Genomic DNA, 15,112 nt, shown 5'->3' on the forward strand with positions numbered 1-15,112 from the left:
TTTTTCGTTTTTTTCTTCTTCCGTGTATCCATATGGATCCCGTAATATAGTTGGGTGCTGAGAGAGAAAAAATACCATTATTTAAAAAAAAAAAAATAACAAAAATGTAAGCAGGTCCTCACAATGTTACTCATTACATGAGTATTCTTTTCACCGAATACTTTTTTTACTTGTACTTGAGTACATTTTTTGGATGACTGCTTTTACTTGAGTAAAATTATTTCGAAGTAACGCTATTCGAGTTAAATTTTTGGCTGCTCAACCACCTCTGCTTCCATAAGCCACACCTGTTGATATCCTCTGAACTTTTTCCTCACTACCATTTGCTGTACTGACAATTTAGCCGCGCCTCAAAGCAAACTGATTGGTCCGTCATCTTGTCAGTCACTTCTTCCTCACGCCAAACGCTTGCCGCTAGCGAAACTTTTTATCGTACTAAAAATTAAAATGATAAAGGTCTTATTTCCATAGATGGTACTAGCGAAATGAAAGTTGGTAAAACTAAGTTTGTTTGGTTTTTATCCGTAAATGTGACTCGCTTTGACTTTGTGGCCACGCCTTTTTTTGCTCAACTCTTACAGCGATTGGTCCGTCGTATTGCCAGTCACCTGCAACCTCTCAACTGTACATGCTACCTACCAACAAAACAACAACCTGCTTAAACGTTCAAATTTTCAGTTTGCACTCGAAAAAAATCAGGACTGCAGCTCGGTTTTAGTTGAACGTCACGTGGATGTTTTGAGGAGTTTTGCAGTAACTTTGGTAATAGTTGCCACCTAACGACCTTTGGAACAATATGCTAAGCTAGCCAGCTTTAGCTAAGGTAGAAAAATGGATAAAAACATTTTTAGTGGCAGGTCGCCATAATTTCACAAATCAAGTTTTTCTTTGCAGTCATGGCTGGCATGCTCCTACTGAGGACGGCTCTCAAACGGCACTTGGGTATCTGCAGCTCGTCTGCATCCGCAGGCGGGATTTTACCACCACCGATCCCCGGCTTGCTTGACGGCAGAGCCCGTGGAAGGCAGCTCCACGACGGGGTTGATGTAACCCAAAAAGCCCCATTGACGACAGCTCCGGGAAGGCTACCTTTTTCCAAGTTGACCCAGGAGGACTTCGACTACTTCCGGAGGATTCTACCAGGCAGAACAGTTACCGATCCCGACCTGTTGGAGACGTATAATGTGGACTGGCTCAAATCTGTCAGAGGTGATTTGCCTGATTTCTCATACCAAAGAAGCTTAGAAACAGTTTTCCCAGCAATAACAACAATAGAATCTCAGAACTATCAAGGTATTCTCCATAGCACAAGTATTAAACTCAAGCCCTGGGGAGGGCAGATATCAATTGAAATATATATACTGTAATTTTCGGACTTTTAGCTCCTACTTTTTTCCCATATTTTGAATCCTGCGGCTTATAGTCAGGTGCGGCTTATCTGTTGATCTATTGGGTTAATAAGTAACACTTTTATTTGACAACGGCGCCATACGACCGTCATAATTATGACATGATACTATCATGGGCGTTATTGAATGCATATGACAGATGTCATTAAGTGTCATCTGGCAAATTATGTCACTAACTCCATTTATGTCCAGCTGGGATCTTTTACATCCATTCAAAAGAGATAATTTGCCGGATGACACAAAATTTATGGTCATGGCATAGTCAAGTCATAATTAATATGGTCTTATGACAGTCTTATGGCGTCACTGTCAAATAAAGTGTTACCAAATTCCATAACTAGCAATTAATGAAACAACTGGAATGTTGTTGAAGAGATAATTGGCACACAACATGAATTTTGATTGTCATTTTCATTACAGACATAGGTTGACTGTCTCCCCCAAGGGAGCATTGACGGCCAAATGAAGCTTCTTGAAGCAATGCAGCTTTGTGGCCAATTGGTTCAAAGCTTCATGGTGGTTCATTTGGTCTTATGACAGTCTTATGATGCTTCTAAGGGTGTAACGGTACATGTATTCGTATTGAACCGTTTCGGTACGTGGTGCTCGGTTTGGAACGGAGTCGTACCGAACGAGTTTCTGACGTAATGTAACCCTTACTTTTCGAGGCTGTCAGTTGATCGGGTTACAGTTTCTTTGTGTAGATTATATTTACTCCGTCTTATCTACTATAATGAGGACCAACACGGTAGGACAGTAAGAAACGTCAACGGCGCGACAACGTGACCGCCGCAAGAACGCAGTGAAAGGTGGCCGTTAAAGTCAATCAGCCAATGCACACCAGTCGCAGTGCGGCTTCGTGTTACGCGTCCCAGAAGCGGCTCAATGCGGTGCACGCGAAAAGAACGGCAGAGTTTAATATTTGACGCGAGACGCGGCCCTCCTGCGTCAATACTACTAGCTAGCAGACCGGGCAGACCGGAAGTCACTCGTGTAAAAATACGGTGGATCCGGTCGATTTTCAAAATAATATGCAATCTTAGCCCACTTTTTGAGTCCATCAGATCTCTTGAGTGGTAGATCGGGGCACAGTTGACTTGTCTTTGTTGATTTACAGTTGTCTTCTCTGCTATAATAATAACCAACACGGCCCCATGTTCAAAACAAAACCCTCCTACCACAACAAAACAAGTAGGAACTAATATTCACATAGGCACTAGAGTTATATAACATAAGATATACAATATAAATAAATACTACATAACATTTCTAAAATACAAACACATAATAAAATAAATAATAGACCATTTAAATAAAATACATTGAAATGAGCTAAAACACCTGTAGAAGAATAATAGACAGATCCTGCTTACGCAATTAAATTTATTAATTTCTGTGTGGCGCTTTAACTTGAGAAAATCAACCAATAAAGCTTTTGAAAACTGTTCATAAGAAAAAAAAAATCATTGAGGCATTTCATTTGTAAAATACATGTTAAAATCTTTGTCATTGGGATTGCTTTTCTCTTTAGCACAGGACTTCTTTTTTCTTCTTTTTTTTCAGAACGAAAGCTGACCAATACGTGGGGTCTGAAAGGCAAATTGTTGTTGGATTATTATCTTTAAGTACCCGCTACTTTTTGAGCAGAATTCTAGCTTTGTATAGGCTACTGTTCCTATTGTTGAAAGTACAAAAGTGTGTAATAAGCAACTAGCACATTTATATTTTGCATTTTGTTTTCTTACTGTACCGAAAATGAACCGAACCATGACCTCAAAACCGAGGTACGTACCGAACCGAGATTTTTGTGTACCGTTACGCCCCTAGATGCTTCTTTCAAAAAGTGTTACCGGTTAATATCTTTTGGAGTAAATATCCTAGTGAGGAAAGCTGCGGTTTATATAGTCCAGTGCACCTCATCTATGAACATGCCGTTTTTGTGTCAAATTTGGTGGGTGGTGATTTTAGTTAGGTGCACCTTTATAGTCGGAAATTACGGTATTTACAGTGCCTTGCAAAAGTATTCGGCCCCCTTGAACCTTGCAACCTTTCGCCACATTTCAGGCTTCAAACATAAAGATATAAAATTTTAATTTTTTGTCAAGAATCAACAACAAGTGGGACACAATCGTGAAGTGGAACAAAATTTATTGGATAATTTAAACTTTTTTAACAAATAAAAAACTGAAAAGTGGGGCGTGCAATATTATTCGGCTCCTTGCGTTAATACTTTGTAGCGCCACCTTTTGCTCCAATTACAGCTGCAAGTCGCTTGGGGTATGTTTCTATCAGTTTTGCACATCGAGAGACTGACATTCTTGCCCATTCTTCCTTGCAAAACAGCTCGAGCTCAGTGAGGTCGGATGGAGAGTGTTTGTGAACAGCAGTCTTCAGCTCTTTCCACAGATTTTCGATTGGATTCAGGTCTGGACTTTGACTTGGCCATTCTAACACCTGGATACGTTTATTTTTGAACCATTCCATTGTAGATTTGGCTTTATGTTTTGGATCATTGTCCTGTTGGAAGATAAATCTCTGTCCCAGTCTCAGGTCTTGTGCAGATACCAACAGGTTTTCTTCCAGAATGTTCCTGTATTTGGCTGCATCCATCTTCCCGTCAATTTTAACCACCTTCCCTGTCCCTGCTGAAGAAAAGCAGGCCCAAACCATGATGCTGCCACCACCATGTTTGACAGTGGGGATGGTGTGTTCAGGGTGATGAGCTGTGTTGCTTTTACGCCAAACATATCGTTTTGCATTGTGGCCAAAAAGTTCAATTTTGGTTTCATCTGACCAGAGCACCTTCTTCCACATGTTTGGTGTGTCTCCCAGGTGGCTTGTGGCAAACTTTAAACTAGACTTTTTATGGATATCTTTGAGAAATGGCTTTCTTCTTGCCACTCTTCCATAAAGGCCAGATTTGTGCAGTGTACGACTGATTGTTGTCCTATGGACAGACTCTCCCACCTCAGCTGTAGATCTCTGCAGTTCATCCAGAGTGATCATGGGCCTCTTGGCTGCATCTCTGATCAGTTTTCTCCTTGTTTGAGAAGAAAGTTTGGAAGGACGGCCGGGTCTTGGTAGATTTGCAGTGGTCTGATGCTCCTTCCATTTCAATATGATGGCTTGCACAGTGCTCCTTGAGATGTTTAAAGCTTGGGAAATCTTTTTGTACCCAAATCCGGCTTTAAACTTCTCCACAACAGTATCTCGGACCTGCCTGGTGTGTTCCTTGGTTTTCATAATGCTCTCTGCACTTTAAACAGAACCCTGAGACTATCACAGAGCAGGTGCATTTTTACGGAGACTTGATTACACACAGGTGGATTCTATTTATCATCATCGGTCATTTAGGACAACATTGGATCATTCAGAGATCCTCACTGAACTTCTGGAGTGACTTTGCTGCACTGAAAGTAAAGGGGCCGAATAATATTGCACGCCCCTCTTTTCAGTTTTTTATTTGTTAAAAAAAGTTTAAATTATCCAATAAATTTTGTTCCATTTCACGATTGTGTCCCACTTGTTGATTCTTGACAAAAAAATTAAATTTCAAATCTTTATGTTTGAAGCCTGAAATGTGGCGAAAGGTTGCAAGATTCAAGGGGGCCGAATACTTTTGCAAGGCACTGTATATACTTATATGTATTGGAAAATATTTGCAATTTTAACGCTGGAAAAAGATATGGACAACTTTTAGATCAACAATGTCAGCGACAGATTCAGCAATCTCTCAAAATTCATTTGAAATGAAATCTATTTGATGAGTCAGTTCATCGTGGAATCTTTTGAACTACCATGGTGCCTGTGATAAAGATGAGTTTGACACAAGCACTCAAGCGAAATTGCTGTACTGTGTCAGAAATTTTGGTCTCAGTCACAATTTACAGGTCACAAAAAATGGACGAAAACTTTGGAGAGCAAAACATTGGCTTATTGTGAAGTCTATTGACTAGGGCTGTCAAAATTATTGCGTTAACGGGCGGTAATTAATTTTTTAAATTAATCACGTTAAAATATTTGACGCAATTAACGCACATGCCCCGCTCAGACAGATTTAAATGACAGTACAGTCAAATGCCCACTTGTTAATTGTGTTTTGTGGAGTTTTGCTGCCCTCTGCTGGTGCTTGGGTGCGACTGATTTTATAGGCTTCAGCACCCATGAGCATTGTGAAAGTAATTATTGACATCAACAATGGCGGGCTACTAGTTTATTTTTTGATTGAAAACTTTACAAATTTTATTAAAACGAAAACATTAAGAGGGGTTTTAATATAAAATTTCTATAACTTGTACTAACATTTATCTTTTAAGAACTACAAGTCTTTCTATCCATGGATCGCTTTAACAGAATGTTAACAATGTTAATGCCGTCTTGTTGATTTATTGTTATAATAAACAATTACAGTCCTTATGTACCGCATGTTGAATATATACATCCATCTTGTCTTTTCTTTCCATTCCAACAATAATTTACAGAAAAATATGGCATATTTTATAGATGGTTTGAATTGCGATTAATTGCGATTAATTACGATTAATTAATTTTTAAGCTGTAATTAACTCGATTAAAAATTTTAATCGTTTGACAGCCCTACTATTGACATCTATGGAAGAATCTTAAGCTTGCTGTCTGAAGTGTGCACCCTTAAAACATGAGACAACAAATGGACATTATTCAAAGACAAAGACAATGCTCACTCAACTAAATGAGAATTTATATGCCCCCCTTGTACTATTTTATTTTGTTATTTTATGTTAGTTTGTACTGTCTTTGTTCCTGTTGTTCATATATATATATATATAAAAATAACTAAATAAAGAGTTAAAAAAAAAAAACATGAGACAACAACAATTTAAGCATGAAAAGTGGACCATAATGATGAGAAAACTTGTACTTATCAGTGATACGTGTGCCTCTTCCCTACCCAATAGGTTCCAGTGAGTTGTTGCTGAGACCTCAAACGACACAGGAAGTCTCTCAAATTCTCCGGTAGGTCTGAAAGGGAGTCCAGTCATGAACAGACATTTTCCTATATTAAAGCTCTCCCTCCCTCCGCTCCAGCTACTGTAACGAGCGTAACCTGGCAGTGAACACGCAAGGAGGCAACACCGGGCTGGTTGGCGGCAGCGTTCCCGTCTACGATGAGATTATCCTCTCCACCTCCCTCATGAACGGCGTCCTGAGCTTTGATGCCGTTTCTGGTCAGTTAAATCATTAGCTTCCATTGACAGTTGCTTTAAAAATGAACTCTTTCTATATTGACCACACAGCAACTTTGGCATATTAACAAGACACAAAATATCATTCACTGCCAGCGATCCCAATTCAAATTGGTTGGATGTCTTTCGTTATCCTTGGCACTGAATCATGAGCATTCAATCTGCCACACCAGTTAAAATGGATTCAATGTTTGTTGCTGTTTAGATGATACAGTGCTGGCCAAAAGTATTGGCACCCCTGCAATTCTGTTAGATAATGCTCCATTTCTCCCAGAAAATGATTGCAATTACAAATGCTTTGGTAGTAATATCTTCATTTATTTTGCTTGCAATGAAAAGCCACAAAAGAAAATGGGGGGAAAACAATAAAATCATTATCATTTTACACAAATCTCCAAAAATGGGCTCGACAAAAGTATTGGCACCCTTTGAAAAATCATGTGTTGCTTCTCTAATTTGTGTAATTAACAGTACCCGTTACTTACCTGTGGCACAAAACAGGTGGTGGCAGTAACTAAATCACACTTGAAGCCAGTTAAAATGGATTAAAGTTGACCCAACCTCTGTCCTGTGTCTTTGTGTGTACCACATTGGGCATAGAGAAGAACTGTCTGAGGACTTCAGAAGCAAAATTGTGAGGAAGCATGGGCAATCTGAAGTCTACAAGTCCATCTCCAAAGACATGAATGTTCCTATGTCTACTAGAGCTGGGAATCTTTGGGCACCTAATGATTCGATTACGATGCAGAGGCTCCGATTCGATTCTAAAACGATTATTGATGCACCCCCCCTCCTTTTTTTTTTTTTTTTTTTTTTTTTTTTTAATGTTTTGTACATTAGTTCCAAAATTGTTCAGAAATACTCTCAGGCTAAATCAAACTACTATTTCAGTATCAAGTTAACATATAGTAGTAAACAAATATACAAAAATAACAGTAAATAAAAAACTCCAGTCCCTATTCTGTATCAGCAGCTTTAAACTACATTCAATTAATTTAATGTTGTGAATTAACCGTTAAAGTTGTTAAAATTGCTCCCGTTATTCCATAATTTCCCTTTTGTCTACTTTCGACATGTGAAAGTTTTAAAACTATTTTAAAGATAGATTCAAGTCAATATTTTACTGATTTAGGAGTATTTTTCGATAAAAAGTTAAGTTTGCTTGGAAGGTTCGCTACAACAGCCTTGCAGGGAAGTGTACTGCTTTAAGATGGCGGCCGTTTACTAACGCCTGCATCTAGCTTTTTGTAGGTGTGCTGCTAACGCTACCGAATCTATATTGCATCTAGTCCTATATAAATGATATCTACCGTAACATGTGGTTGTACTATCTAGTAGCAGCTTTTCGGCAGCAGTCAGGTATGTTGTTGTGTTTTTTTTATCTTGTGGCATGAGTTGAGCTAGAGCTGTGAGTTGAGCATTGGCATTACCCGAGGGGCCGGGTAGTGAGAAGCATGATGTTTTGCTACTCTCGCTCCGTTCCTCATTGACCGCGCGGCGCGCTGAGTGTATTGTACTTTCGCTTTGCTTGGCATATTTCAATAATCGGAATTTGGATGTTTGTGAATCGTTCTCGAATCTTCCACGGCCGAATCGCGAATAATCTAAGAATCAGAAATTTTGCACACCTCTAATGTCTACCGTGCGCAGTCTCATCAATAAGTGTAAAGCCTGTGGCACTGTGGCTAAACTCCCTAGATGTGGACGGAAAAGAAAAATTAACAAGAGATTTCAATGAAAGATGGTGTGCGGATGGTGGGTAAAGAACCTCGACTAACATCCAAACAAGTTCAAGCTGTCCTGCAGTCTGAGGGTACAACAGTGTCAACCCGTACTATCCGTCAGCGTCTGAATGAAAAGGGACTGTATGGTAGGATACAGGAAGACCCCACTTGTGACCCAGAGACATGAAAAAGCCAGGCTGGAGTGTGCCAAAACATACCTGAGAGAGCCAAAAACGTTTCGGAAGAATGTTCTCTGGTCAGATGAGACAAAAGTAAAGCTTTTTGGGAAAAGGCATCAACATAGAATTTACAGGGGGAAAAAAACGAGGCCTTCAAAGAAAATACCACGGCCCCCACAGCCAAACATGGCAGAGGTTCCCTGATGTTTGGGGTTGCTTTGCTGCCTCTGGCATTGGACTGCTGGACTGAGTGCATGGCATTATGAAGTCTGAAGACTACCAACAAATTTTGCAGCATAATGTACAGTAGGGCCCAGTGTGTGAAAGCTGGGTCTACCTCAGAGGTCATGGGTCTTCTAGCTGGGCAATGACCCAAAACGCACTTCAAAAAGCACTAGTAAATGGTTTCACAGAAAACACTGGAGACTTCTAAAGTGGCCAGCAATGATTCTAATAGAACACCTGTGGAGAGATCTGAAAATGGCAATTTGGAGAAGGCACCCTTCAAATCACAGACACCTGGAGCAGTTGGCCAAAGAAGAATGGTGTAAAATTCCAGCAGAGCATTGTAAGAAACTCATTAATGGATACCGGAAGCCGTTGTTCGCAGTTATTTTGGCTAAAGGTTGTGCTACCAAATATTAGGCTGAGGGTGCCAATACTTTTGTTCGGCCAATTTTTTAAGTTTTGTGTAAAATGGTCATGATTTAATTTTTTTTCCTTTCTCTTTTGTTTTTTTTTTCATTGCAAGCAAAATAATTGAACATATTGCTACCAAAGCATTTGTAATTGCAATATTTTTCTGGGAGAAATTGAGCATTGGCTGACAGAATTGCAGGGGTGCCAATACTTTTGGTCGGCACTGCCAATCGATCGGGTCCGATCACGTCATTTTCAAAGTATCGGAATCGGCAAAAAAATATCGGACATGCCTTTTTTTAATATATACCTGTATATTTTTTCATTAAATCGTTTTCTAATTGAATTTAACGTTCCAGACAAAATGTCTTACACTCATCCAGAGTAGTTTTGGCTTAAAGTAGGGCTATCAAATTTATTGCGTTAACGGCTGTAATATTCACGTATTGTCGCGTTCAATCTATAAAAACGCCGTTTTACCTATAGATAGCACTAAAAGGCAACGTATCATTAGTAGAGAGAATTTTGACAGCCTTTGGAGCTATTTTTAATGTGCCTTTGGAGCTATTTTTAATGTGGCTAAAGCCTTACAATACCTCTCTCAGCAAATAATAATAATGTGGGAGGCAATGTGGGAACACCCTATGTTCTTTCCCAACGCAGAGAAGATATATCAATTGGTGCCCCTACGCACAGTCATGGTTGCACTTCCCATCATGCATTTGGGCAGAAGTTAAATGGCTGCAGTATCATTTACTGAAAGATCAACAAATACACTAGATGGCAATATTTAGTCACAATATACAAAGTCATATTTATCCTTTAAGAATTAGAAGACTTTCTATCCGTGGATCCCTCTCACAGAAAGAATGTTAATACTGTAAATGCCATCTTGAGGATTTATTGTCATAATAAACAAATACAGTACTTATGTACTGTATGTTGAATGTATATATTCTTCCGAGTTATATTCATTTTTTTCTTAATGCGTTGCCAAAATGTATATGATCGGGAAAAATTATCGGGAATGATTGGAATTGAATCGGGAGCAAAAAAAAAAAGCAATCGGATCGGGACATATCGGGATCGGCAGATACTCAAACTAAAACGATCGGGATCGGATCGGGAGCAAAAAAACATGATCGGAACAACCCTAGTCAGCACAGTATAGTGAAAATGTGATTGCTAAGTGTATTTCCTTCCTGGCCTTTCCTTTCCTTATTTCCCTCAAGGGGTGCTGACATGCCAGGCGGGTTGCGTCCTGGAGCACTTGTCCGTCTATTTGGAGGAGCGCGATCACATCATGCCCCTAGACCTAGGTGCCAAGGGTAGCTGCCACATCGGGGGCAACGTTGCAACCAACGCTGGAGGGCTGCGTTTGCTGCGCTACGGCTCCCTACACGGCAACATTTTGGGTGTGGAAGTGGTGAGTTTTGCAATGTAGAAGAATCTTGTTTACATTCCAAAAGGGGTGAAAGAGGGTTTTTACAACGGTGTCAAACTCGAGGCCTGTGGGCCAGATCTGGCCAGCCGCATCATTTTGTGTGATATCACAAAATCATGCTTTTCCGATGTTTGTTATCATCAGATAATATGTGCTGGGTTTTTTTTCTTTTAATGTAGAATACAAAATAATTCAAGAAAAAAATACAACTAAAGCAAATGTTTGCTGTTTAATTAAAATTAATATGAGAATGTTAAAAAGTAAAAGTATACATACTGGTTTGTATTCTTTTTAAATAAGAAAAATAAAAAGAATACTTCTTATTTTCTACCTTTTTTATTATTTAAATAAAATGAAAAATAAATAGGAAAATATGCTCTTCTTTATAGCGCAAGTGACTATTTTTGGTAATATAAAAATTTATACGGATAAGTGTTCAAAACACTCATGGCATCATTAATCAAAACTATAAATACAACAGTAATTACAATTTTAAAAGGTAAAGTACTAATGACAAATGCAGTACCCTAATTTTCAGACTATAAGCCGATACTTTTTTTCCATATTTTGAATCCTGCGGCTTTTAGTCAGGTGCTGCTTATCTGTTGATTTATTGGGTTAATAAGTAAAACTTTATTTGACAGCAGCGTCATAAGACCATCATAATTATGACATGATACTATCATGGGCATTAATAAATGCTTATGACAGATGTCATTAAGTGTCATTCAGCAAATGATGTCACTAACTCCATTTATATCCAGCTCAGATCTTCTACATCTATTCAAAAGAGCGAGAATTTGCCGGCTGGCACAAAATGACATCAGTCATAAGCATTCATGAATGCTCATGGCAGTTTCATGTCAAAATTCTGATGGTCTTATGACAGTCTTATAGCGCCACTATCAAATAAAGTGTTACCAGATACCATAACTAACAATTAATGAAACAACTGGAACAGTAACTGAAGAAATAATTGGCACACAACATAAATTTTGATTGTCATTTACATCTGTAGCGCTGCAATGCTTGTTAGGAGGCATGTCGGACGACAACAGTGTTGACAACAGGGGACAGAAGAGGTTGACTGTCTCCCCCAACGGAGCAGTGATGGCCAAATGAAGCTTCTTGAAGCAACGAAGCTTTGCAGCCAATTGGTTCAAAGCTTCATGGTGGTTCATTTGGTCTGATGACAGTTTTATGATGCTGCTGTCAAATAAAGTGTTCCCGGTTAATATCTTTTGGTGTGAATATCCCATAAAAAGTGCCACATAAATAGGTACGCCTTAGTATAAATATTAAGTATATAAAATTTAATACATAAAGTATTTTTTAAAATAATATTTGTAACAGAATATCATTTTATTTTATAATACTCAACTCGCTCATTGGTGGTGCACCTTAAAATTCTGTGTGCTTTATAGTCCGAGTAATGCTTATATAACATGAAGTTTTTATTTTTATTTTTTTTTAATTTTTTTAATTATCATTATTTTTATGAATAAATAATAAAAATGAATCAAAACAAAAATGCTGGTCACAGCCCTCAATAACACTCTCAAGTTGTATTTAACTCATTGACAACAAGAGACGTCCAATTCATTTAACTTGGGAGGACTTGGCAGTGAGTGCTCATCTTTCAGTGCCATTGATGGCACGGGACATCCAATCCATTTTGACTGAGAGAGCTGACAGAGATCATTCGCTGACCGCCTCTCCCATTCAAAATGGGTTGGACGTCTTGTGCCGTCAATGGCAGCCAATGACTTAAATGAGAGGGTTAAGAAATGATGGGATCTAGGTGCTGGCTGACGGTCAGGTGCTGGACTGCTTATCCACCCTGAGAAAGGACAACACTGGTTACGATCTCAAGCAGCTCTTCATCGGATCGGAAGGCACGTTGGGTATCATCACCGCCGTGTCCGTCCTTTGTCCTCGCAAGCCCAAATCTGTCCATGTCATGTTTCTGGGTAGGTTCTGAAACGTTTGGCTCACCTGTGCAAAAATAAACTAGGGGAAGAAAAAAAACAGCTGATTTGTACTCGTAGGATGCGAAACGTTCGAGCAGCTTCTGAAGACCTTTCAGCTGTGCAGAGGCATGCTGGGAGAAATCCTTTCGGCCTTTGAGTTCCTGGACAGCGAATGTATGCGGCTGCTCAACACCCACCTCAAGCTGGGCAACCCCATCTCTGGTAATTGCGGGAATGAATGAATGAACAAACGAATTAATGTTCATTTGCTGCCAGCCCTCCCAATTCAAATGGATTGGACGTCTATTTGTGACAAACTCATTTAAGGATGAAAAGAGCCACATGATTGGACGTCTGTCATAGTCACTGGCATTGAAATATTTAATTACAAAGATAATTGTGCTTTCATTGAGAACTACAGAAATCTGAATATTTTACTGTATTGGCCCGAATATTGATGCTTTTTCTCTCATATATATTGTTATAATTAGGGTTGTTCCGATCATGTTTTTTTGCTCCCGATCCGATCCCGATCGTTTTAGTTTGAGTATCTGCCGAGATCGATATTTCCCGATCTGATGGCTTTTTTTTTTGCTCCCGATTCAATTCCGATCATTCCCGATAATTTTTCCCGATCATATACATTTTGGCAATGCATTAAGAAAAAAATGAATAAAACTCGGACGAATATACACATTCAACATACAGTACATAAGTACTGTATTTGTTTGTTATGACAATAAATCCTCAAGATGGCATTTACATTTTTAACATTCTTTTTGTGAGAGGGATCCACAGATAGAAAGACTTGTAATTCTAAAAGGATAAATGTGACTTTGTATATTGTGACTAAATATTGCCATCTAGTGTATTTGTTGAGCTTTCAGTAAATTATACTGTAGCCATTTAACTGCTGTGCCCAAATGCATGATGGGAAGTGCACACATGACTGTGCGTAGTGGTACCAATTGATATATCTTCTCTGCGATGGGAAATAACATAGGGTGTTAAGAAAAAGATCTATTACTACCTTTCTTCCTCACATTGCTTCCCACGATATTTCTAATCGTAGGGAGAAGGATTGTAAGACTTTAGCCAATTAAAAAATGCTCCAAAGGCTGCCAAAATTCACTCTACTCATTTTACGCTGCCTTTTAGCTCTATATATAGGTAAAACAGCGTCATTACAGATTGTACGCGACAATGCGTGAGTGGGTCGTGCAGCGCATGCGTTAATTGTGTTAATTATTTTAACGTGAAGTTTTGTTTTTTTTTTAAATTAATTACCGCCGTTAACGGGATAAATTTGATAACCCTACCTTAAGCTTAAACTAAAGACTGTGGATGAATGTAACATATTATGTCTGTAACGTTAAGTACAATCAGAAAACGATTTAATTAAAAAAGATAGTATATATATATTTAAAAAAGGCATGTCCGATATTTTTTTGCCGATTCCGATACTTTGAAAATGACGTGATGTCCCGAAAATGACGTGATGGACATCTCTAATTGTAATCATTTGTTTCAGATGTACTGTAATTATTTTCTGTATAAAAATGAATTTGGTGTTCAAAAAGTATTTTTTTCCAAACTTGAGTCTTGAAAAAGAGGGGGTCGTCTTATAATCAGGGCCGTCTTATATTCGGGCCAATACGGTACTTTTTTTTTTTTATTAAAAAAAAAAAAAAAACATAAATATGAATAAAGTATATTTTGAAATGACCCCACTCCCACCCGAAAAAAATCTAAAAATATAGATAAGATAATTTCTTAAAATCCCTCAAATCACCTATGAGTATTGAGGAGATGACATATTTCTTTTAGCTTTTTGATCACTAATCCTGACACCAACTGTTTTTGTTATATTATTGCTTCCCTTCCTTCTAGATAGTCCATTTTACGTGGTGATAGAAACATCTGGCTCGGACTCGCGGCATGACGAGGAGAAACTCCACAACTTCTTGGAAGAAGCCATGACATCTTCACTGGTCACCGACGGCACCCTGGCGACAGAAGAGTCCAAAACCAAGGTGTGGGGAGCCAACATTGAATATGGAAGTGAGTTTGTTCTCATTAACTGCCATTGACAGTGAGAGACGTCCACCCATTTGAGCTTGAAGTCTAGCGCTGTCCAATGGCAGTGAACGGCTATAAAGAGTTAAAATAAAACTTTTCCGTCAAAGGCTCTGTGGTCACTGCGTGAGCGCGTCACCGAGGCGTTGACGCATGACGGCTTCACATACAAGTATGACGTGTCGCTCCCCGTGGAGACCATCTACCAGCTGGTGACCGACATAAGAGCCCACCTCGGGGGCCGAGCCAAGAGCGTGGTGGGCTACGGCCACGTGGGTGAGCGTATTTTCGGGAGAGGAAAATGTACCACTAATTGTGCAAGTTCTCCCACTTGAAAATATTAGAGAGGCCTGTCATTGTCAACATGGGTAAACCTCAACCATGAGAGACAGAATGTAGGGGGAAAAAAACAGAAAATCACATTGTTTGATTTTTTTAAAGAATTT

General features: G+C 39.0%; 1 protein-coding gene across 3 annotated transcripts in view; it reads left to right on the forward strand.

Moving 5' to 3' along the window:
- Positions 1 to 595: 595 nt before the first annotated feature.
- The window catches only part of d2hgdh (D-2-hydroxyglutarate dehydrogenase), a 37,602-nt gene continuing 23,085 nt past the window's right edge, over positions 596 to 15,112 (forward strand). For all 3 annotated transcript variants that reach the window (XM_057859050.1, XM_057859051.1, XM_057859049.1), the window contains exons 1-9: positions 596 to 823; positions 895 to 1,209; positions 6,347 to 6,404; positions 6,477 to 6,616; positions 10,409 to 10,602; positions 12,422 to 12,590; positions 12,669 to 12,812; positions 14,481 to 14,623; positions 14,777 to 14,942. In XM_057859050.1, coding sequence (XP_057715033.1) covers positions 897 to 1,209; positions 6,347 to 6,404; positions 6,477 to 6,616; positions 10,409 to 10,602; positions 12,422 to 12,590; positions 12,669 to 12,812; positions 14,481 to 14,623; positions 14,777 to 14,942 — 1,327 coding nt within the window. In that variant the 5' untranslated portion in view covers positions 596 to 823; positions 895 to 896. The remainder of the gene's footprint in view (positions 824 to 894; positions 1,210 to 6,346; positions 6,405 to 6,476; positions 6,617 to 10,408; positions 10,603 to 12,421; positions 12,591 to 12,668; positions 12,813 to 14,480; positions 14,624 to 14,776; positions 14,943 to 15,112) is intronic.

The sequence above is a fragment of the Corythoichthys intestinalis genome, chromosome 15 (assembly GCF_030265065.1).
Source record: "Corythoichthys intestinalis isolate RoL2023-P3 chromosome 15, ASM3026506v1, whole genome shotgun sequence".
NCBI classification, from domain to species: domain Eukaryota; kingdom Metazoa; phylum Chordata; class Actinopteri; order Syngnathiformes; family Syngnathidae; genus Corythoichthys; species Corythoichthys intestinalis.